The sequence below is a fragment of the Pleurodeles waltl genome, chromosome 3_1 (assembly GCF_031143425.1).
Source record: "Pleurodeles waltl isolate 20211129_DDA chromosome 3_1, aPleWal1.hap1.20221129, whole genome shotgun sequence".
In the NCBI taxonomy this organism is placed as follows: domain Eukaryota; kingdom Metazoa; phylum Chordata; class Amphibia; order Caudata; family Salamandridae; genus Pleurodeles; species Pleurodeles waltl.
The window spans coordinates 641,587,735-641,612,635 of record NC_090440.1 but is presented as its reverse complement, the minus strand read 5'-3'; the positions used below and the strand labels follow the sequence as shown (position 1 = coordinate 641,612,635).

General features: G+C 43.4%; 1 protein-coding gene across 1 annotated transcript in view; it reads left to right on the top strand.

Moving 5' to 3' along the window:
- The window catches only part of LOC138284407 (mucin-2-like), a 1,933,778-nt gene that overhangs the window by 666,707 nt on the left and 1,242,170 nt on the right, over positions 1-24,901 (top strand). Inside the window, exons 17-18 of the mRNA XM_069223144.1 lie at positions 3,263-3,518; positions 23,821-23,870. Of these exons, the coding sequence (XP_069079245.1) occupies positions 3,263-3,518; positions 23,821-23,870 (306 nt within the window). The remainder of the gene's footprint in view (positions 1-3,262; positions 3,519-23,820; positions 23,871-24,901) is intronic.

Sequence of the window (24,901 nt, the reverse complement as noted above, 5' to 3'; positions counted from 1 at the left end):
GTGTTCTATAGCATTACCAGAAGGTTTTCCTTATGACCATTGGATTCCACATATTTATCCTGGGTCCAAAAGGTAGAGCAGGTCTTGTCTTTTAGGCTCTTCTTTGATCTCTGACAGCAGGTTCAGCCCTCTTCTGATCTTCTACATGTCCAGGCGTATTATGAAATGGGTGCCTGGAGATGCCACATTTATGCATGACATGAGCTAGTGGGTGGGGCACCCTAATAAACAGAGTGAAGGTTGCCGGGCTAACCCTATCCCCTTCGGGTATTTTCAAGTTGGCTGAAGCCATTAGCCATCCTAAGCTTGGGTTCTGAGGACTGGGAATATGTATGGGAAGTGTACTACTGTAATTTTAGTTTCTTCCCACATCTAGCACTAAAACCTAGTTTGAGGGAGGTCTGGTACCCAAAACAAAGTCAGAAACAGTCTGGTAGAACAAAAGCTGAGTTTTCAGCCAGAAAGTGGATACATACGAATTAGTATGGCATCCAGTCTTTGCCCTTTAATATTCACCCCAAACGCTGTATGTAAACCAGCAGAAAAACAGCCTTTGACTCTGTAAAGTGAAAAAGAGGCCCATCTGGATATGGGCCTACGTGGCTGGGGGGATAAAAATGACTAGGCCTACCAATGTAGTGCATTTTATGTTTATTTGTCCTGCCTATGGTATTGCTCGGCGGAAATGGCTTCGTCCCGCCTGTAGGAACATGGGGTTAAGAACATGTAGAGACGCCCTTAGGTTGATGTTGAGAGATTGTTCCATTCTCCTAACTTGTGCGGTTAGCAAGTTCCTTGCGTCCGCTTGGTACACACATACATTTTTTTTTTAAAGAAAAAGGTTTATAGTGAATTGATATTAACAGATCCTTGATTTTACCTTATTTAACTCAAATTGTTTTATTCATTGAATTTTTTAATAAATTATTGATGAGGAAGTTTAAAGCAGTCAACAAATGGAACTGTGACATTTGCCCCTCACTTATAGGAGGGGATGCATATGTGAGGTTTTATTGTAACTCTTCTTTATTGATAGCATTTTTATCTTATTTTTATTATCTACCTTTTAGTCATGTTGCTATATATTTATTATGCATAGATCATGATTCATTGTTGTAAGTTATTGCTTTGATGGTTACTTAGACCGAATAAAGCTTGTGTGACTGACTGACTAGGCCTACACAAGTGTCAGCATACATTTGCCTACGCTAGGAGAGGCCCATTTGACATGTACCCAAAGTTGTACATGAAGCAGAACTGTCAAGCAGAATGTGATATTTAAACAAGATTTAAAGCATATTTAATTGCATTTTGTGACATTTAAGCAGGATTTGACACAATTTAATGTTAAAAATGAACCTGCTAGCCCCACTCTGCATATTCTGCCAGGTTCAGATGGGTCATCACTTCCGATTCAGGTCAGTCCATTGTTTGCCCCGTACCTCATCCACGCTAAATACTGGCTTGCTAAAGTGGGAGAGCAAATTGCAGATTCAGTTTTCAGAGACTTCAGGCAGGGCAGAGGTAACGTTCTAAAAGTAACTTTTCTAAAAAATTCGGAAAAAACTGGCTTCACCATTGAATTGAATTAGAAATGACTATTAAAAAAAAGTTGTTTAATTCTTTTCTAGCTAGACCCATCCCCAAGATTCAGTATTGGTATTTAATATTGAATGCCATTGTTTTCCTACGAAACAGCTAGCCTTGCTATAGTGAAAATGGTTTGAGGTGTTAGTCACTGAAAGGACATGTTTAATACTTAATTTGTACATGACCTATTTTTTTTACCATTCACACTTCCTTATGGATTTAAAGATCTCCTTAAGGATGATTTATAAATATTTAAAAGAAAGGTTTAAGTTTGATAAAAAGGAGTTATTTTGACAAGTCACTTTTGCAGTTAAAACTGCACATCTAGGCAGTCCATTCGTACCATTTCATTTACAGACCCTGGGTACACTTGGGCCCGTATTTATACTCCGTTTGCGCCGAATTTGCGTCGTTTTTTTCGACGCAAATTCGACGCTAAACTAACGCCAACTAACGCCATATTTATACTATGGCGTTAGAGGCGTCTAGCGCCAAAGTTCCCGGAATGTGCGTCATTTTTTAGCGTGAACCCCTTCCTTGCGTTAATGATATGCAAGGGAGACGTTCCCGTCTTAAAAAATGACTCCCAGGCCTTTACGTGGTATTTATACTCCCGGGCAAAAGAGACGCCCGGGAGTGGGCGTGGCTAAAAACGGCGCATTTGCGCCGCTTTTTAACGCCTGGGTCAGGCATGGCGTTAAGGGACAAGTGGGCTCAAAATGAGCCCAGAGTGCCCTCCCCTGCCCCCAGGGACCCCCCCTGCCACCCTTGCCCACCCCAGGAGGACACCCAAGGCTGGAGGGACCCACCCCAGGGACATTCAGGTAAGTTCAGGTAAGTATTTTTTATTTTTTTTTAATATTTTTTTTTGGCATAGGGGGGCCTGATTTGTGCCCCCCTACATGCCACTATGCCCAATGACCATGCCCAGGGGACAGAAGTCCCCTGGGCATGGCCATTGGGCAAGGGGGCATGACTCCTATCTTTACAATGATAGGAGTCATGTTGATGGGGGATGGGCGTCGTTAAAAAATGGCGCAAGTCGGGTTAAGACGATTTTGTTGCCTCAACCTGACTTGCCCCATTTTAAGACGCCCTAACGTCATTTTTGCCCAACGCCGGCGCTGCCTGGTCTACGTGGTTTTTTTCCACGCACACCAGGCAGCGCCGGTCTGCTTGCGCCGGCTAACGCCATTCCATAAATACGGCGCCCGCATGGCGCTTCAGAATGGCGTTAGACGGCGCAAAATTTTTTGACGCTAAACTGCGTTAGCGCAGTTTAGCGTCAAAAAGTATAAATATGGGCCTTGGTACCAAATATTAGGGACTTATAGGCACATTAAGTAAAGCAAAAGTGTATACCAATTTTATCATGTTGAGAGGAGGAGCATAAGCACTTAACCGCTAGTTAGCAGGGGGTAAAGTGCATAGAGTTCTATAGCAAGCAAAAATAAGGTTCAGCAAAATGGCAAAACATCTGGGATGACCTGGCAGAAAGGGAACATTTCCTAAAGTATTTGTAAGGGATATATGCTACTTGTTTATGTAATATGTCTAAATATTCAGTGTACGTGGAAACTTAGATGCAGTAAAAATGTTTACAAGAGTATGTTTGTCATTAGACTTTTTGTTTCTAAAGTACAACTTAATGTCTTCTGTCTCCATGCCTTAGGCAACATCACAACATCCTGCCCTGAATCAATGACTTTCAGCTACAACATCCAGAATTGTCAGCCCAGCTGCCTGTCCTTGAGAGAACCTGAATTCCTATGTAGCATTCAATTTGTACCAGTAGATGGTTGTGTTTGCCAGAAGGATACCTATTTGGATAACTCAGGGAATTGTGTTCCCCCTTCTGAATGTCCATGTTACATCCAAGGCATCTACCTGCCTCCTGGGAAGACTATGCTTGAAACTGGAGTGGTCTGGTAAGATAATCTCATCAAAACAAAGAGCATGTACATTCTCTTTCTCTGTTTAAATATTGCTTACACTGAAACACCACTTTTGAATTGTTTATAATGTTGACCTTGTTTGGTGACTCCCATTAAATGTTCCAAATAATACCACATACCTCTAATAGAGAGCCTTTATGAATCAACAATGAGAAAGGCAGTGATTTCTCAGCACACTGATCCTAAGTTTTCTTGAAGATTCTGCTCTGGGGCTCACTTCCTGAGATCCTACCACCCACCAAACTAACAGTTATACAAATTAGGAGATGTGCACTCAAAAATCATTTTCTAGTGTATATCTCTGTTTGCCAGTCAGTATATTTGCTTTTTCACCAGCCATATTAATACTAATCACAACTTATTTCACATTCAGTCCGTTAATATGTTCAGTATGACCAATTTGTTTTATATTTCATTTACTCTTCATCCTTCTTTATATTTTATAATGCACCAATGGTCAACCCATCCCAAGCATTTTGCCTCTTCAAGAGGCTTCATTAGGACTGCAGAAAAACATACATAAAAACTATTTATAGTTGAAAATAACTAAAAAACAATTTACATGCATCATTCAGTTGTGAATGCAATGATAACAAGTGTCCAAAAACACCCAATGGATTAACTTGACAACTTAAGCCATTTCGACTCTATTCCAACCCACATGTTCTTTGGGCATTCATAAACAGATAAACTAATCAAAGAAAGCTGACATAGGTTTGTTGAGTGAGTGGCACAAAGTTTCTTTTATAGTAAAATGTAGGAGATTGGAGTATGATGTGACCAATGATGTGCGAGGTCCTGTGTTATCAACGAAGATCCCATGGACGAGGACTTGCGATGCAAAGTCTGGCATCAAGGACGCGTCCCACAGACTGGGCGATGCTTTAGCTCAGAAGAGTGCAACTCTGCAATGCAGAGTGCACCGTCATCATCGAGAGTGTTGTCAATAAGGGGTGAGGATGCGTCACTCAGCAGTTGTTCCGAGGAGGCTGTGGACTGTGGAGGTGATGCCGGTCTTTGAGACAGGTCCAATTCACTCAGCAGTGGAGATGCATTGGTTCTGCTCATAGTTACATCATGCAGCAGAGGAGGTGTGTCAATTCTGCAAGACCCACAGAGGCTGGCAGAGCACCTTAGGCTCACTTTCAAGGGTCCAGAAATGGAGTGGCACTACCTGGCAGGGTAGACTCACAGATGGCAGAGTCCAGGTGCTGGAGTCGAGGTTGTTAGAACCTTCTGTGCTTGAGGTTCAAGTCAGGAAGCCAGCTAGCTAGCCCTTAGAGTCACTGTGGTGGTCCTTGGTTGGAAAGATGCAGGTCAAGCCCTTCTGATCCAGGCAAGAGGGCAGCAGGCAACAGGCCAGCACAGCAGGGCAGCAGACTAGCAAGGCAGTATTCCAGCATGGCAGCAGTCATGCAGAGTGGCAGTCCTTTCAGCAGGACAGCAGTCCTTCCTAGCAAAGTATCCACAGAAGTGTACTGCAGAGTTGTTGTCCGAGGTCCAGTGCTTATACCCAATTTCGCCTTTGAAATTTGGAAAATCTCTTTGAGGTGATCAGGTACCCTACCTTGCTTGTCCTGGCTCCAGACTAACTACATTGGGCATGCAGCTGTTTTTGTGGAAGCTGGACACAGCCTCTTTAAGTGTAATTGGGGCTTTGTTCAGCTTTTCTCTCATCCCGCCGGTGATGGACCATCAAGGCACACTTAAGCTTCCTATTGTGTGTGGCTGTCCAGGGGGAATAAACAAAGTCTAATTGTCAACCTCACCTAGTTATGTGACCCATCGATAAGCTGCTGGCACCAAATGCTAAGGCAGGAAAATGGCAACTTTCTATAACTGGCATTTTCAAAATTGTAATTTAAAATCCAATTTCATCATATGTTAGTATTTTTCCTTATAATTCCTAAGACATCAAACATGATGTCTTTACATGTTCCCATTTGAAAAATACAGATTATTAAATGTAATAAGGCAACTCCAACAATATCCTGTGGGAGAGGTAGAGCTTGCAGTTGTGGAAAACAAATTTAAGAGTTTTTCACTGCCATGACATGTAAAACTTAAATGTACATGCCCACATTTTTAAATACACTGCACCCTTCCCTCTGGACTGTCCAGGACCTTCCCTTGAGGTGACATAAATGTATTTTAAAAAAAAAGGTTTCAGCCTGGCAGAAGGTTAATTTTGTCGGGTTGAATTGGCAGTTTAAAACTGTAAACATAGGTTGAGATTCAAGGCCTGCGACATGTTTACAACACCTAACTATAACAATACTTTAACATTTGCTTTTTGCAGGGAATTTCTAGGACTTTTAAAATCTTTTTGCCTTATCTAACTATATCACCACTTTGATCTTTGTTTTTCCAGGTGATTTCTAGTTTTTTTTTAAACATAAATTAAGATCCTACTACCATATCCAACATCACTTTAACCATGGGATTTTTTCTGTGAAAAGTTGGCCAGATAGACAGATAGGTAAATAGGGAGATGAATAGATAGATAGGTTGAAATGCCATTATGGTTATTAAACGAAACCGAAAATAGACTGAAAGTTGCCAGTTATTGTTCAGTAAAGCAATCACAGTTTGCATTCCAGCCATGCATTGCTTATGAAAAAAAAATCCCTTGCCACACAAAAACCCATACCCACCCTAAACCCTAAAAATACCCTCAACACCCAAAAACCCTTACCCATCCAAAACCCATACCCACTGTAAACCCCAAAAATACGCTTGCTAACCCACCCTAAAAATACACTTACCACCCAACAAAACCCATACCCACCCTAAATCCTAAAGCCCCTTACCACCCAACCACCCATACCCACCATAAACCCTAAAAACCTCCTACTACCCACAAACCCATACTTTCACTAAACCCTAAAAACCCCTTACCACTCAAAAACCCATACCCACCCTAAAACCTAAAAATGCCCTTGCCAAAAAAAAACCATACCCACCCTGAAGCTTAAAAATTACCTAGCCACCCTAAAACCCATACCCACCACAAACCCTAAAAACTCCTTATCACCCAAAAACCCATACCCGCCCTCAACCCTAGAAATACCATCAGCAGCCAAAACCTTATACTCACCCTAAACCCTAATTAACCCATACGCTCCCTAAAACCTGAAATTGTTTTTACCACCTAAAAACCTATACCCACCATAATACCTAAAATTCTCCTTACCACCCCCAAACCTATACCCACACTAAATCCTAAAAAAAAACCTTACCACCCAAAAACCCATACCCACCCTAAACTCTAAAATTACCCTTGCAAACTAAAAACCCATATCCACCCTAAATCCTACAAATTACTTTGCCACCCAAAAACCCATACCCACCTTAAAGCCTAAAAATGCACTTGCCACCCAAAAACCCATACCCACGCTAAATCCTAAAAACCCCTTGCCACTCAAAATCTCATACCCACCATGAAACCTAAAAATGCCCTTGCCACCCAAAAACACATGCCCACCCTAAAACCTAAAAGTGCCCTTGCCACCCAAAAACCCATACCCACCCTAAACTCTAAAATACCTTTACCAACCAAAAAGCCATATTCACCCTAAAACCTAAATAACCCCTACCACCCAAAACCCATGCCCGCCCTAAACCCTAAAATACATTGCCACCCAAAAACCCATACATAACCTAAACCATAAAACCACACAAAAATCCATACCAACCCTAAAAGCAAAAAGATGTCCTTTCCACCCAAAAACCCATACCCACCCTAAATCCTAAAAATACCCTTAGCACCCTAAAACCCATAACCACACTGAACCCTAAAAATACACTTGTCACTCAGAAATCTATATCCTCCCTAAACCCTAAAAATACCCTTACCACCCAAAAACCCATACCCAACTAAAAACCTAAACGTGCATTTGCTACCCAAAATGCTTGCCCATCATAAAACCTAAACTTGCCCTTACCACCCAAAGTCTTATACCCACCCTAAACCTTAAAAATACCCTTGCCATCCCAAAAAAATCCACCCTAAACCCCAAAAATTCCCTTGCTACCCAAAATCCCATACTCACTGTAAACCCGAAAATTACCCTTGCCACCCAAAAACCCATATCCACCCTTAACCCTAAATAAAACTAACCACCCAAACTCCCATACCCACCCTAAATCCTAAAAATCCATTATTACATAGTTACCTTTTTTAGGACTCTGTGCTCTGCTTGGAGCACGGAGTTAGTCAAAAATCTCTGCTAGCCCTGCCAGCTGAGCAGAACTCATCCTGTGCGCGCTGCAGCCCATTTATAGGCTGCAGTGCCCACCGGAGCATGGTAGCAGAGACCAGAGGGAGGTGATCTGACAACGAGGAGAAGAGAACCCTCTGGAAGTCCCAGGTAAGTCTTCATCTCTTTCTTTGTTTTTTGTCATTCTTTGTGCAAGGACTGAAATGGCAGCTTTCACTGCCTATGACCCTGCCTGAATGCAGGCCAGGGCCTTAGGCACTGGAAGATGCAGTTTCAGGCCTCTTGTGCAGCAGCCTGTCCTGTTTGAACTGCACACAGTGCAGGCCGGTGCACAGCAAGCCTGGCAGCTTTCTCTATCTTTGGCCCTGGCCTGAATTCAAGCCAGGGCCATAGGCAGCAAAAGAAAGCTGCTGTTCCAGGCCTCTTGTGCACCAGCCTGGCCTAACTGGACTACACACAGGACAGGCCGATACACTGGAGACCTGAAATGCCAGCTTTCACTGCCTACAGCCCTCCTGAATGCGCCCAATTTCAGAAGAGCTAAGCAGGGTCGGCCTAGCTAACCAGGCCCAAACCTGCTTAGTGCTTCCGAGATCTGACAAATTAATGTCTCCATGGGTCATGGAACTCCACCATTCGGGATTTCACAGAGTTTTTATTTTTTGTGGAGTCAGACTCCATGAACTCCACCCAGGCCTATATTTAACTTATGAAAGGAGTACCACCCTACAGGTACACAAAAGGATACCCCAACACATTAGAGCTCTCAAAAACAAGGACAGTGGCTACCCTGTGGCACGTCATTTTGAGGCAGTCCACAACAGTGTTGTGGTTGCTCTCAGCTATTTTGCTATTGACACTGTACCCATTAACCTCAGGGAAGGCAACATGGAGAAACAACTCCAACTCAGACGAGTAGAGTCAAGGTACATTCTGAAACTGAATAGTAAGGTCCTTGCGGGATTGAACATGGAAGAAGAGTTAAGCTCACATAATGGGTTAGTTGGCCAGAGTTCCTTCAGTCAGGCAGGGAGACGCATGAATATGTGGGGATAATGATTGGATTGTCCACTTATTTGAGTAGTAGAGGAGAGTTACATTCTACATTGAGAGCAAGAAGGTTAGATGTTGTATGGAACTGGTGCTGTTACAATGGCACACCAACGTGATTTGTATGAACACTCACTTGTGGTAGATGCATTTTTGAGAATTTGTTTTCTATGATAAATGGTGGGTTACTGATTACAGTGGTATTGTGACCTATGAAGCAAGTGCATTTTAAAGCAGTTATCTGTTAAGCTATTGCAGCACCTGTGAGGGGCACTCAGTGAATTTGGTTATATTTTGAATTCATTTTTCCACCCATTTAAAGTCCAAGTTTGATCATATTATGTTACACTGAATTACATTGAACTGAATTATTTGAATGCAGAGTACTGCCTAAAGTATTATTGCACTAAGCATTTAAATTTTTGCTTTGCTCATTTCCATGTTAATGAATTTAGTGAGGTCTGCAGCCAAAGAAGGAAGTAACTCTTCAATGTCTATGATTTTGTTAATATCACTTGGTGTATAATGTGACTCTTTTTTCAGCTGTTAAAAAATGGCCAAGAGGATCGGCCAAAACACGTTATCACAGCCTCCTGTCAAATAAAGTTTAGTGAATTGAAGTCCCCAAGTGTAGGACCCTGCTCTGGAGACTGGCAAGTGTGCGGGCCACTATGATAACACACACACACACACACATATATATATATATATATATATATATATATATATATATATATATATATATATATATATTCATTTTTAAGAAATGCAAGTTATAGTTAGGTTCTGAATTTACTCGTACAAATCCTTAGAAATTTAGCAGTTATAGTTATAGTTATTTCAAGTAACTATAACTTGCGCCCTAACTATAACACAGCCTCCCTACCCAAGCCATTTGTGGTCCCGGGGACCCAGGGCAATGACCACAGACACACACACACTTGAACCCTCAACCTTCAGTGTTCGGGTCTGAGACCTTAACCTCTAGGCCAAAAATGACTACTTTAGCATGTGCCAAAATAATGGAAAATAAACAGGAACACTGCCATTAGACACAATGATTTGAACCGTCAGCCTGTTGAGTTACAGTCCATGAGCTTTACCAATAGGCCAGAAGTGACCATGGTCTGCTGTCCATCAAAAGTAACTATAACATTCTTCCCAAACATCTTGCCAGTCTGCCTCTTGGGAAGGCCATTGGAATAACAATCTCTCTCTCTCTTCCATCCATTATGGGGTGGAAGTGAGAGAGAGAGAGAGAGGCAGCAGTCCTAGATGCCCCCCTGCATCTTGCAGGAGCCGGCATTGCTCCCACAAGCAAGGAACTACTTTAAATAGCTGCTTCCTGCTTCTGGGAGCAATGTTTTCATCTACAACTGAGAGCTGTTTGCCAGCTCTCAGTTGTAGAAAGTGAAGTGTTTGCTCTGACTCAGCGGGGGCTGTCAAAGCTCCTACCAAGTGAGAGAAACAGCTATGTCCTGAGGTGGGCACCCCATGACATAGCAGGAATCGGCCCTATGTGGTGGTGTTTCCCAGAGCCATCATTGGCTCCTTGAGGGCCCCCCTTCCAATGTTCGGGGATTGCAACGGACCCCCTTCATTCTTTAATTGCAGCCCTGAGGAAGTGGTCATCCTTGGGGTTGCGGGGGGACCACACCCCCACATACATAGTGTATTTACCCCCAGGGAAGTGGCCGTCCCTGGGGCTGTGGAGGGGTCCACGTGGCTCTCTGCATACAATTAAATCATTACCCTGGGGAGGTGGCAGTCCCTGGAGCTGTGGGTGGGCACATGGTCCCCCCATACATGGTGTATTTAGCCTCGGGGAGGTGGCAGTCCCGGCACACATTCTGCAGCACACATAGAAAGAGGAAAACACTTCTTGGGATTGTTTTTGTGCAGGGAGGTGTCCCTTCCTACATAAAAACAATCATCCCCTAAAGCAGTCAACCTCACATTATAGTCAAGGCTGCCTGCGTTGATGCATGGCTGTAATTTGTGCACCGGCGTAGGGGGAGAGGACAGAAATACACTGTATCTTGTAGATATGCTGCATTTCCACCCTTTCCCAGTGGCGCAGGGTGGCAAAGCAAGATATTTGCTGCGGTGCCATGCACCACAGGACTTGTAAATGCAGCCCTCTTTTTTTTCTTTTTTTGCTGTTTTATATAGCGCAGACTGGACCCGAAGGTATTGGAGTACTTTACATGACCATCAGTTACATTACACCAGAACACATTCCTTTTAGGCTTTAGGCTTGGGGAGATTAAGTGATTTGCCCAGAATCGCAGATTGTCAAGCTGATGCCAAACCTCAAACCTGGTCCCCCAAATGCAAAGTCTGAACCTCTGACTGTAACACCACATTCTCTCTCCTAATTGCAACATATAATTAAGTGATCAAATTAATAAAAACGATCAAAATAGCAAGTAATTTAAAAGTGCTTTGCCGCTGTTTGAGAACCCAGTAAAATATGTCCTCATTTTATTTTTTTAGAGCACTAATCATATTTTGATTGGGAACAAGACCCTCTCATGTTTATATTTTCTAATGGAAATGCTGTAGGTGCTACAGTTTTGATTATATAAAGATGATGTCAGGCATGCCCCACTTTTGTAATAAATCTAGCGCCTCCTTGTGACACATTAGCATAATTTTTTAATGCTAATGTGACCCAATGGGGCCAAAATCGCCACGCCAGATTTACAAAGTGGCTCAATGCATCCAATGAAATTTTGGTGCTAACCCTGAACAGTACATCAATACTATCAACATTTTTTATGCTATTGCCCTCTACCCTGTGCACACATGGTGGTAGGGGGACGCTAAAGGGCACAAGAAAAGTGGTGCTGCACTGAGTGCAGCACCACTTTTCTTAAATCTGCCCAACAGAATCTTAGCAATCTAGTTGTTCATTAGAGTGCTGTGGGTAGGCAGATGTCAGAACTCGAATAATTGAGGGCAGGGAGGATGGTGCAGAGGGAACAAATTGACCACTCTGGACAGGCAAGAGGACAGTGGCAGCACAACGGACCATGGAGGGCAGGCAAGAGAGTCTGTGACAATATAACAGACCATTGAGGGCAGAAGGAAGAGGCTGTGGCAGTACAAACATACATGCCAACAGCCTGATTCAGACAGGAGACTCCAAATGTTTTTAAGCCGGAAAAGGCTATATTTTGTATCCTGCCTAAAATCTCCTCTTTTTCATTGTAAGTCAAAGGGGAAAATTCATTCTCCAGATCGTTTTTCTAAATCTCCCTCTGACCAAGTTAAACATTTTGGCAAGCATGGTACATTGTATCACTGAGGGAGGGAGGAATGGGTCGGGACATGGACTCGAATAACGGAGGCCAGGACAGAAATGGGCAGGGGTGCAAAACTGACCTTACAGGGCAAGTGTTAGGGGTTGTAGCAGCACAATACACCACACAGAGCAAGCGGGCGGCATTGCAGCATAGTGGATCATGAAAAGCAACGGGGGTGGCAGGGCAAGAAGATGGACAACAGAGAGCAGAGGGTAAAGAGGCAAGGGCAGCAAGCTAGCAATACCAGACAGACTGGAGGGACAGTTGCAGCATAACAGACATGAAGGGCAGGAGAGAGAAGCAGGGGCACGACAACAGACCAGACAAGGACAGATGGAGGGGTAAGGGGACTGTACATGGAAAACAGAGGGCAGGAGGCAAGGATGGTGCAGCAAGCTAATCATGGAGGGCAGGGGGTACAACACAATCATGGAGGGCATCAGTGAGACTATAATGGCATACACACAGACAATGAAGGGTGAGTGGGAGGGGGCCAGGGGAAGCAAGCTGACCACAAAGGGCAGTTGGAAGTGGCTGTTGCCGCACAGAAGGCAATTCATGGCAACCAGGAGGGTTAGTGGCAGCACAAGAGCCCTAGTGGACAACAGGGAGGGAACATGGGCATGCACAAAGGACCGTCGAGGAGAGAAGAGATGGTTAGGGTCTTGACACTGGCAAGAGAAGTCAGGGGAAGGAGGTCCACAAAAGACCATGTGGGTAGGCAGGGGTCACAGTTGCAGCATAACAGAGCATAGAAGGCAGGCAGAAGAGGTAGCAAAATGGACCAGGGAGGACAGGAGGAAGGGGAAAGGGGCATGGAAAGTGGACAGGCAGGATAGAGGTAGTAGGGACAGGCAGCAGTCACCTGACCATGCTAGGCAGGTGTAAGGGGCAGTGGCAGCTCAACACAACACTAATGGTAAGTAGGAGGGAAAATGACAGGTCCAAGGAACATAGGGGGTCATTACAACCTCAGCGGTCTTTTAACAAGACCGCCGAGGGACCGCCGTGCGGAAGACCGCCAGTAGAGGCAGTTTGCCGCTCTGCGTATTATGACCGTTGGCTGCCCTCCGTTGTTTTTCCGACGGAGAGCCGCCAACATCCATACTTGCGGGCGGCGGGGAAGTGAAGGTTGCTCCACCTCCATGCCAACAGAACACCGCCCAGCTAATCACGTCCTGTGATTCTGCGCGGCGGTGTTCTGTTGGCGGTGTGGTGTCGGCAGAGCTGCCCCCATGGCTCCCGTCTCCCCTCCCAGCAGATCGATGGAACAGGTAAGTCGATCGTCCATTAGGGGAGGGGGGCAGGGGGTGTTGTGTAGGTGCATGGGGGTGTGCGTATGTGTATGTAGTGGGGTGTGTGAGTGCGTGTATGCTTGCGGGGGTGTTGCGTGTTTTGGGAATGAGTGCGTGCATGTCTGTGGGTATGTCTGTATGGATGTGTGCGTGTATGTGTGAATGTGGGTGTACGTGTCTGACTGTGTGTGTGAATGTTGGCATGTATGTCGGTGTGTGCGCGTGTATGTGTGTGGGTGGTGCCTGCATGCGTGTCAGGTGTGTATGTGTAAGGAAATGTCGGGGTCGGGTGGGGAGGGGGGCCCTGCCACATTTGGGGGGTGGCAGGGGTGGTGGGGGGTGTAGGGGAGGGAGTCGGGGTGGGGTTTGGGGGAGACACCTATCAGTGCCAGGGAAGGAATTCCCTTGCAATTATAGTGCTTACCGCCATGGATTTCATGGCGGTTCCTACCGCTGGAAATCCACAGCGGTAAGCCGGGTCAAAATACCGGCGGCGGTATTGTGACGGCTGCCGGGCTGGAGACCCAGGTCTCCAGCCCAGCGGTCGTCTCTGCCCTGGCGGGTGGAACGGAGAACCGGCGGATGACCATGGCGGTAACCGCCATGGTCATGATTCCACAAAGTAAGACCGCCAGCCTGTTGGCGGTCTTACCGCCGGTTTAACACCGACCGCCAGGGTTGTAATGACCCCCATAGTGAGCAAAAGGAGTGGTCAGGATCAAGAACACAGGCATCATATGGCAAGGGGAAGGAGGGAAGGGACAGCAAGCTAATTACAGAGGCCAAGCAGGAGGCCAATGATGGGGCATAGATTTAGGCAACTGAGGGCAGAGGATTGGGCAGGGGCATCAACCTAAATGGAGAGCTCTGGCAGCACATAGGATCATGCACGGCAGGCGGGAGGGGGCTAGTGCATAGACTCGGATGACAAATGGTATGAAGAAGGTGGATGGAGCAGTAAGCTAATGGTTCAGGGCAGGTAGGAAGGGCAGTGGTAAAACAATGGTCACACAGGGCTGTAACAAGGGAACAGGGGCGTTGACTTGGACAACGGATGGCAAGGAGGAGGGGGCAGGAACAGCAAGCTTGTGTGGGGGCAGCACAATGCCAGGCCACGCCCTGCATCCAACTTCTCCCCCTCCATTGCATTGCAATGGGCATTTTATTTAACGTTAAAAAAAACCTTGAAATTCACTGAAAAAAACAAAGGTTACAGGAACGTTAAAGCTAGGAATCAGATTTTAAAAAACCTTAGAAATTCACTGAAAAACCAAAGGTTACATGGACATTATAGTAAGGTTCATCAATCATGGAGATCATAGAAGGTCCGACTGCTGACCCTTGAGAAGGGCAGTTAACCATCCGTCAAAAAGTGGTGCTGTCACGTAAGTAACATACACACATCAATTGGTTCCAAGCCTCAACTCCAAAATGTAGGACTCATTACCCAAAAAGGATAAATGCACCCCATCCTGTCTGTACAATGATGCATCACTATCCACAATCTCTGAATGTTGTAAAACAGAAATGCCATGCTGCCTACAAAAACCTCTCATCTCCCAATTCACCTTTCTCCTTTGCATCTCAATCCCTTCAAAACTATGTGCACCTCTCCAAAATCTCCTAGGTACCAATTCTGTCCATAAAATATGGGTACCCAACCAATTGGTTCTTAACCTAGTAAGATCTAACTTCATGGCATTGAGTAAACCTATATCTGATAACTGTACCAAGTCATTCTCACCTAGGTGTAAAACTAACAAGTCTGGGAAAAACCCACCTGCCACTTTTGTGTAAAGAATACCCACCAGCTCCCCCCACCTTATACTGCTCTTTCCCAGCCAAGAGATCTTGACCCTCAACCCATCCAGTCCCAGCTGCCATCCAAAAGGCCTTGAATTAGCTTGCTTGGCTGCCCAGCGTATGAACGAGTTCCAACGACCCACACAGATGCACCTTCCGCGTGAGGACGAACCACACAACCTGAAAAGAGAAACAAAATTACCCAAAGTAAATTGCAAAGACTAAAATCTCAAACACCCTACCAAACATTAGAATAACCTAACCTAATATATCTTTTAAAACACTGAGATCTCCTGTGACCTAAATCCACTTTCTCTTATAGCATTTGTGGCTGTTCCAATAAGAAAATAATGTGTACCATAAACTTTTGGTGATATCCCCAATTTACCTAATGCGCCTTCAAAACTGCTATCAACTGAAAAAAAAAATTTAAACGTATCATGCTCATGTACAAATACATATTTGCTCCCCCTAGGTTAAAAAGAGGAGGAAAATAGTGACCAGTAGTGCATTGGACAACCTGGCAGAGCAGTTGGTTTCAACAACACTCCCTTACCTCTAAATACATTATCAGTTGTGGACGATCTCAACCACAGCTTTACCCTACACTCAACCAAACTTACCTGAGAACGCTGCAAACCACAAAAACCTCTCATACCCAATACCTCAGATACTTCAAGAGCCCCAGGAAAAAGGCATGACATACTCAAAGAAAACAAAGCCACCTCTCATCCAGAAAAACAAACCCAGTTCAAAACCCCTAAAACGTCCCTCAACATTGCCTGAAAGGGTGTTGTTTTGACTTGTAATGGCTGTTCCCTTGTGTCTGGACAACAATAAACCTCTCCGATGAGATATAATGACATTGAAACACGTCAGGGGTTGCTTTTGCTCATTTCAGTTTGGTTTGGGTGGTATTTGACCATTCCAAAGCTGTAATACTGTGCCTGAAGTGGTGAAAGGCTTTTGTCACTTTACAGCTTGGCAAGGATGCCACTGGGCCAGTCCTATGCTTAAAGATTTTGCTGTCCAAATAGCAAAATACTTTGCCACCTTCTAGCTCAGCGTGGATGGCACTGTGCCAATCCTATGCTTACAAACTTTTCTAGAAAAACAGACATTTGTGGTGAGCAAATCTAGAGTGTCACTGGTGTTGCGGGGTGCTTCTTGCTGGAGCTGCTCTCCATCTTAACTTGGGAAATACCCAGAGTGCTCTCTTTTGTTTTGCATAATTTATGTGTCACTCTAACCCTGAAAGGGTGTTGTTTGAAGTCCAAAATCTTGATCAAGGCCGTTGTTTGGCCGAAACGTATCATTAAGGTTATTACAATTTTGTGATTCGGTTCAACGTCTGAGTGAGTGTTTTATGGAGATTTTGGACTTTAAATATTCGCACCAGTTGCTCGTCTGGTTACACTCCACCCCTCATGGGTGGAAGATCTAAGGATCTATACGAGCGTGTGTCGTTTTACATATATATATATATATATATATATATATATATATATATATATATATATATGCATAAAGCAAGTTGAGTTTTCCTTAGATATTCTAATAATGAAGAGAAACTGTCTTAAACCAAATACTACTCATATGTCATCACTGATGTAAGATGTGAGGTCATAAGCAGTTCATTATAGTAGTGCAAGACATACTTAGCCCAGTTATATACAACTGGTGAATTTCAGTGTGCAGTGTGTGGTTGGCTGCAGTCAGGCCCTATGGTCAAACAGCACAAGCAGTAAATGCCCCGTGAGTTGTCAACCACCCACCTACCCTGACCCACATTCTTTCTATGTTAAAACTTTGTTTTGGTCATATGGACTATTGCGGAACACATAGAACTGCAGTGACTCCTATAAAAATTTGATAGTACTGCCATGAGCCAAATAAATCTCAATTTTAGTTTTCAGGCCTTACAGTTTCTCTGGAACTACCCCCACAAGGGCTAGGGAATCGAGGGGACGCCTACCATGCCCCAATACATTTTTTAACCTATTTTTCAGGACTCGAGAACTAAGTCCTCATGTCTTGTGTTGTTGTTGTGGCCTGCCAATCACATTGGTCGGTCTCATGGGAGATCCAACATCAGAACAAATTGTTTTGCTGCAAAACCAAATATCTAAAATTTTTAACCCTAAATTAATAATAAAGCATGGTTTCTGAATACAAATCTAGATAAATTTAGTGCAATTTTCAGCAATTGTCTCTAAATCGTTGTCCAAAAATTCCTGTGAAAATTGCAAGGGGAAACAAGCACTTTGGGACCCTCTTCCTTTGCTCAGCACCAAATATTAGCAAAACATAAATCAGCCTTCTTATGGAAAATCTGACTTACAGACATCTACATATCAGCCACCATCACTGTGCTATTTATGTACATGTAGATAGAAAGACATCAAGCATAAATTATACAGTTGCCACTTAGTAGAGTATGGTTGAGCTATACTTTCCACTGAAAGTGCAGTTTTTTGATTTGCCTTTGACACTTGTGTACAGATGTGCAGGACCATTATGCCAGATTTCATGCATATCCATGGCAGGGAAAAAAGTAAGACAGAAGGCCAAAAGATGGGTTTCTCCCTATAGCTCACAAATAACATTTTACTCATGCAAAGAGCCCAAATTCCTAGGTGTCTTTTAACGATAAACTTAATAACCTGCTATATATGCCTTCATCTTTAGCATCGTCATCCTGCGAGGCTAAGCTCCAAGCCCAACCATATTTAGGGGTGCTAGGCCTTGCTGTGCATGGCCTATGGGCATGTGCAGCAGGGGATGGCCACAAGATCTTGCATGCAATCTGGCTCTGAATCTTTTTGGATGCCCAACCTTCACTGAGCTTGGCCTTTAGCTGTACACAGGGAAAATTAGCACAGCTGCTCCTGACCTTCAGATAAATGGATTAGGGGGAATGCAACAGGGTCTGTAATGCAGCCAGGTGCTGCATACAATCCACACAAGTGCAATGAGGATTAGCTCTTGCACCTGGTCTGCAGTAAGGCCTGACTTCTAACCCGCCAAAGACCCCCAACTACCACTGAACATAGCTGTAGCTGTCTGTATAGCATGGATTGGCTGCAGGGTCTTGCCTGAAGCTAAACCCTGCTGCAGGCACCTAACCCCCAGAGTGCACTGCCTTCAGTAGTGCACATCAGAAGTTGGCATCAGTGGTTGACCATAGTGACCAATCTACCGCAGGCACCCAATGTACGCATCAAACCTCCACATGCATCCCATCTCCAATGTTCACAAGTGCAATTGGAAGTTGGATGTAGGACCTGGACTGTAGTCAGTCCCTCTGTCCATACTAATAAAGACAGCCCAACAATGCCATGCATTGCCAAAGCCCATGTTTAGCAAGGGTTGACCATAGCACTAAAGTACCTAAATACCTGGCTGGAGGCTGTGTGAAGTAATGGTTGGGTACTTGGCCACAGGGCCTGGCCCAAGCCTTGGCCCTGCACCCAACCCACAGAGGCAGTTGGCAACCCCCAGGGCCTTATAGTTGCCGGAGACAAGCTCTTTGTTTTTTTGGTGGTTCACAAAAAAACAACTTATTTGTGTTTTTGGAGGAGGGCAGATTTTTTTGAAAACCTGTTTACTGGGTTTCAGTTAGGTAGCCACAGTTCATATACAGGCAGGGTCTGTAAAATAACCAATCATGCTCACATAGAAAGGTTGTATAATGTGCCTGCAGCAGAATCTACTAAAAACATTTCTGTGGTGTAACATTCCAGCTAACAATGAGTTAGAGCGATAACATGCTTTAGGAAAACAAGAGAATCTCATATAACGGGCGGAGGGATCAGTTCACAGTACTGTTTAGGTGGTTGGACTGGATTAACTTAGTAGTGGGGAGATCAGTTATGTGTCATTGATGAAACAATGTTTACCTGATTGGTGAGTGGTCAACGGCGCTGGAGCTGTGCATCATTTAGTGGCACAAGGGCATAAGACAAAATAAAGGGGGGGTGTTTGTGGGGGTTGTAGAGTACAGTGCTCCAGCAGGGAATATGGGGACTAGTTGGGAAGAGACATGATGGGGGTTGGGCCAGGGTGCTTTTTATTTTGCTGAGTTTCAACTGAATTTGGGCCAGGGTACTTTTTATTTTGCTGAGTTTCAACTGAATTACCTCCATGTCAGGGTTGTGTCATAACCCCTATGGTGGTAGGGTAAAATCGTTAGCTAGGTCCTCAGATCTAGAGGTCAACTATTTCCAGAGGAGGGAATTTTTTGCATTTTTAGTGTTTTTTTCAAATGGTGTAGTGGCAAATAGACACTTTTGTTTATTTATTCATTTTGTTTATGGTATGCTTGGAAATGCTGATCCACATCTTCTCTCCTGTCTTCTTGTTCTGTTCACCACAAATATGTGGACTTTGCACTTCATTCAACATAGACCAAACACCTTCAGTTACGTGTACAGCTCTTGTTATGTTATGTGCATTTATAAAATGGACCATAATCCTCAAGGCTATCATGGTGCTGGGCAGGTGTGTGTGCCTAGCCCTGCCTTCTGATTGGTCAGCATTTCCTCCAGCTTGCTTGGTAGAATGCTGTTTTTCCACCTCTGCTGAGGACTGCTTCTGCTGGTACTTCATGTTTTCCTTAATATGCTTACACCTGCAGTGTCTTCACATGGTCAGTGCCCCAAGGGAGTACAGTACTCAGTGGCCTCAGGTGAGCTTTTGCTCACAGAATTTGCAGATCATGGTCTAGGTATTCACCTTCTTTCCTCAGAGGGATGGCAAAAAACTCTGAAATGATGGAATCATTTGAGGACATCTGCTCCATCATCTCATTGGTGCAGGCCAACTCTTCTACAGTACCAGAGGTTACACAATTAGGCCTCATTGAAATTTGAATTAATCCAGCATAATGTGCATAATTTCAGGAATTTCATGTTATGCTTGGTATTTGGTTATTTCTGCCATTTTGAGGGCTTTAATGCAATTGTCTCTCCCTCACAGTGTTTTGGCCTTCTGCTTTTTTAAAAATGATGCCAATGAAAATGGCCTTTTTGTTCCGTTAGAAGATTACATGGGTTCTCAACCAATAATAAGCTCAGAATGGTCTTTAAAATGTAAAATAGTCCACAGACTACACAGGAAGTGCAGTCCTTGCTGCTGAACACACCAAGGCCAACTACCTAAGAGTTCTGGGTAATAGCAGGGCTTTAAAGACCTTCAAATATGTTTGCAGACTTATTTTCAAGGCCAAGATTTGACATGCTAAAGAGAGCACCAGGAATCGTCAGACTTAACAACTAGGCCGCTTACCCCATACACTTATGATGGTGACCATGGCCCTAGGTCTACTATCTCCATTTTAGATCTGTCAGGTCTATGGCCTCAGAAATATTCTGTGAATTATGTTTCACAATCTATTATTTTTAATTCAACATTTATGAGGGGGCAATGAGGGTACCTCACATTGGCTTAGGGGTCAGGGTTTGCTCACATTGTCCCTCGACTTCCTCCTTATGGGGCTGACTAATCTGTGCCTTTGAGTCCGTGACCTCTACTTTTGGTTTTCAGCGCTGAACCTGATGCTGGGATAAAAAGCTAATTATGGATGGGAGGCCTTAATTATTCTAATTTTACTCAGTGGATGGTCCTTGTGTACCGAACAATAATTTCAGTTCATGGCCAGTGTGAAAAAGTACCTATTTCAGCAAGGTCAGTCACATTTCCTGTGGACTGATGGTGCTGAATTTTTTACCTCTGTGTATGGTGATGGTGCTAGTCAGGCCACAATGATGTGTTGTGATCCCTAAAACATGTTGAAATTGATTAACATCTAATTGGAATATTGAACCTTCCTGTATGTCCATAGTATATGGTGCTCAAAATACCCATGGTATGGAAAGTTATATGGCCCCTATGGAATACAGAACTACTTTGCCATTCATTGGCGTGACCAGGCAAACACGACTCCGTGACTACCACTGTACCCTGGCAGCTGCAGTTTAAGACCTGCAGCCCGGCCTGTAAGAATAACCCTTTTTGAAAAGAGAAAACGTTCCTTTTAAATATTAATTAGTCACTGCTGTGTAGGTCTTGAAGCCTACAAAAAAAGGTACATGATATATAAAGTGAGACATGTAAAACTTAAAAGGTAACATGTCCTTATAGTGACTAGCAACTGAAGGCAATTGTCACTGTAACAACGCAGGTTGGCCCAAACAAAAACACTGAGAAAAATTTAAATATTTATTCTTCTCTCTCTGGATTGGGACCAGCTAGAAATAAATTTAGACTACAATGCTTATTATTTATTAAATGCCCAGCCCAATGTGAAGTCAGATGTGAATACTTTTTCACGAAACATAACTTTAAGAAAGCTATTGTTTTGCTTCTTGAAGCTCCTGGAGGCTAATTTAGATTAGCTTTCGAGAAGTGTCTCAGTGAGTGCTTAGGCTTGATTGATTGTGAAAATTGCTCTCAAAGCAGAGACATTGGCTTGGGTGCGGATAGGTATTTTCTTGTCCCCTGGCAGGAAGTCAATTAGAGTATGCCAAGGAAAATAATTTACTTCTATGGTGCCTCCCCTGTCACAAGCAAGGGTTAGATGACCCTGAAAAGGCCCCAATTTGTATCCTCCCAGTAAGGCAGTCACCAAACCCAGTGGGGGGAGAGCTAGCCCCAGCACTGGATTGAAGTGATCAAGAAGCAGGGCATTTCTCAATGCTCTGATCACACCTCTAGGTAGGCACACATGTTCTGCATAATGGGTGAAGGGTTTCCATATCTTTGGCTTAAAGAATGAGGGGCAATGTGGAATTGTGTGCAGGAGGGTACAGAGAAACTGTGTGTGTGAGTGATTAAGGAGGGGCAGGAGACATCTTTAGCTAGTGCCAGGCATAAGTGTGGCATCCTCAGGCACCCTCTTCAGCATAATTTCTGGGACTGTGGAAGAACAAAGGAAGACTGGGTCTTCTGTCTGTGCCATGAGCAAAGCTCTGAAGGACTGGAACTGCTCCCTCTAGGATAAAGAAGTAGACTCTGAGAATTAATTGGCTGAATTTCTGTCTGGTTAGAGGCTACCAAAATCTGCAAGAGGGTTTTTCCTGCATTTTCCAACTGACCAGTACTAACTGGACCTAACATGGACCTTGCTGGTGGCCTCTACTTGAGTGAGTCTTGACACCCCCCATCCAAGTGCTTTTCCCTAGGTTCTGGACCCTTGCCTGTGTCCAATTGGATGTTTCCCACTACTCCTATAAACCTAGGACTTACAAAATGTTCCGATTTTCAGACCTCCGGAGGACAGGGACAAACCACCTCAGCATTTCCAACCAAGGTGCAACCTTGCAGGGCTATGAAATCAGTTTTCTCTTGCTCACCATTTCTCTACAGCAGCAAATCCAATTCAGCGGACCCTTGGAGAGGTGTCTAGCCTGATGGAACACTGCATTGGACATAGTTGCATCCTTCCCCAGTGAAGGATTCTGAGCTCCAAAAAAGGAAAATAATTCTGAGGAAAAGGCATCAAAAGTATCTCAACAAGATGAGTTCCTTAGGTCCAAAGTTTGAGCTTCCCTGGTTGGAGCTTTTCTCACCAAAATCAACAGATTCAGCAGTACATTGCCCAATACCAGTTTGACTCCTTGAGGAATTTCTTGGTGCAGCATCCTGCCTTGCCCCACTGAAGGATTTTGACTTCCAGAAAAAAGAATAAATCTCAAGGTAAGATCACCTGGTTGGTGAATCTGACACAGACTCAATTACAATTGGCCTCATACTACACCTAGGTCCCAGTCTATTGTGACTATTAGCTAGCATTGACACTTTTACGGTATGTGTTGCTATTTCTTAGTAAAACATTATGAATTCATATTTCTGGTTCTCCATATTGACTTTTTGTCACTTTGGTGATATCTGTTCACTCTAGTTGATACTATATATCTATACATTAGAGTTGAGTTGATATTTTTATTATGTTGTGTTTTTGTGTTTTTAACTGTGTTCATACTTTTAAATGTTTTAGATATTTTCTGTAAGTTATGCTTGCCTCTTCTGTGTCATAGTTACCAGAGGTTGAGCTCAGGTTTAAGTTACAGAAACCTTTACTAGACCTAACAAGACAGTGCATTTCTTGGTTGTGATGAACCTCAATCCTCCTCAATGAATTAACCACTTTCCCACAACCGTCAAATCATACCTTTCTCATCCCTAGAATAGTCTGGGATCTGTGGATAGTGATGAGAGTTTGGAGAAATTATGATAAAAAATGCTCCTTTACCAATCAGGTTCAAATTGTATCTTCGTAGTCTGAATCCCAGAGACCCAGATTTGCTTATCACTAAAACATGTGTGATCAAAATAAACATGTCAAATTACAAGATTAATTTTTACCAAACCACTTTGAGGGCATAAGATGAGTAAAGTTACATCCATGAAGTTTGATATTACTGTATGAGTGGTTATTTGTCTGAGTTTGTATGACATAATCTGATGTGGTTAAGAGACTTTACGATTGCGTTTGGCATGACTGTGCTCTTCCTCAATGGTACAAATATAAAGTTATCCATGGTCGAGAAAGCTCTATGTAGAGGGTAATCCAATGTTTCAATCTGATTTTCTCTTTCAGTACATGCTCAATGGGCCAAATACACTGCAGTGAAGGAAATGGAATTAAAGGTACAGTAGATACACACAGCTTAGTAAAGCATTTCTATGGTGTTCTTGTATAATATGCAAGTGTTTGAGAAAAAATATCCTATTACTTGGCCATTGTTCATCATTGTCATGAAGTAAGCACCAAACAAATGCTAGCCAATTCCAATGCTAATAAGCTATAAAAGGATACATGACAAACAATGGAAAATACATTTAGGGCCAGTTCATTAGGTAAGTTTGCGTGTGTAGATTTACTCCCAAACCTAGTTGTAATTCTCCTCTTTTTTGCAATTCCCCATTTGCATCTGAAGATGTACACCCAGATTTACCTTCATGAGTCTCTATCCCCTCAAATGACGGGGAGGAGACTCTCATGACTGAGTTTACAAGTGCAAAGTAACTGTTTTTAGCCTTCCACCTGTTCATGGAGTTCTCTTCCACCAGGGAGGAGACGTACCTATATAAAATTTAGTGAATTGTATCACATTTGAAAAAAATGATTTATTTTTAATGTATAATCATTAATTTACCTAGAATTACTTAAAGAAAAATAAATACACAACACACTGAATCCTAAAGTTAACTTTGTTGATTTAATTCAGAGGCTTTCTTTGTGCATTTGGGGTGATGTGCTACTGGTAAATTCTATACATTCATCGTTTGCTTCTCAGATGGCAAACGTTTAAAACTGTACCCTCAAAGGTCTTCTTCACAACCAATGACACAGAACAACGTTTTCATCCAAAATCATTTTTGCAATAACATTCTCCACTGAAATTGTTTATTTAAAGAATTGTATTCATCAACACCTCTTATTCTTAGAGGCTCAATATGAGCTCCCCTTCCTACACAACCCCTTTGTTTGTTCAGTGATTAACAGTACAAGTAATATGGAGGTCACCACACCACAGTAGTTAATTACTGAGGGCAACAAATTCCGTATTTATCCTTTTTTCGAAATACATTTTGGCAGGTCAAACCTGCCAAAATAAACAGTGAGACAAAGCCCATTAAATAGCAGGGCATGAGGAATTTCATGCGGTGTGGAAGCA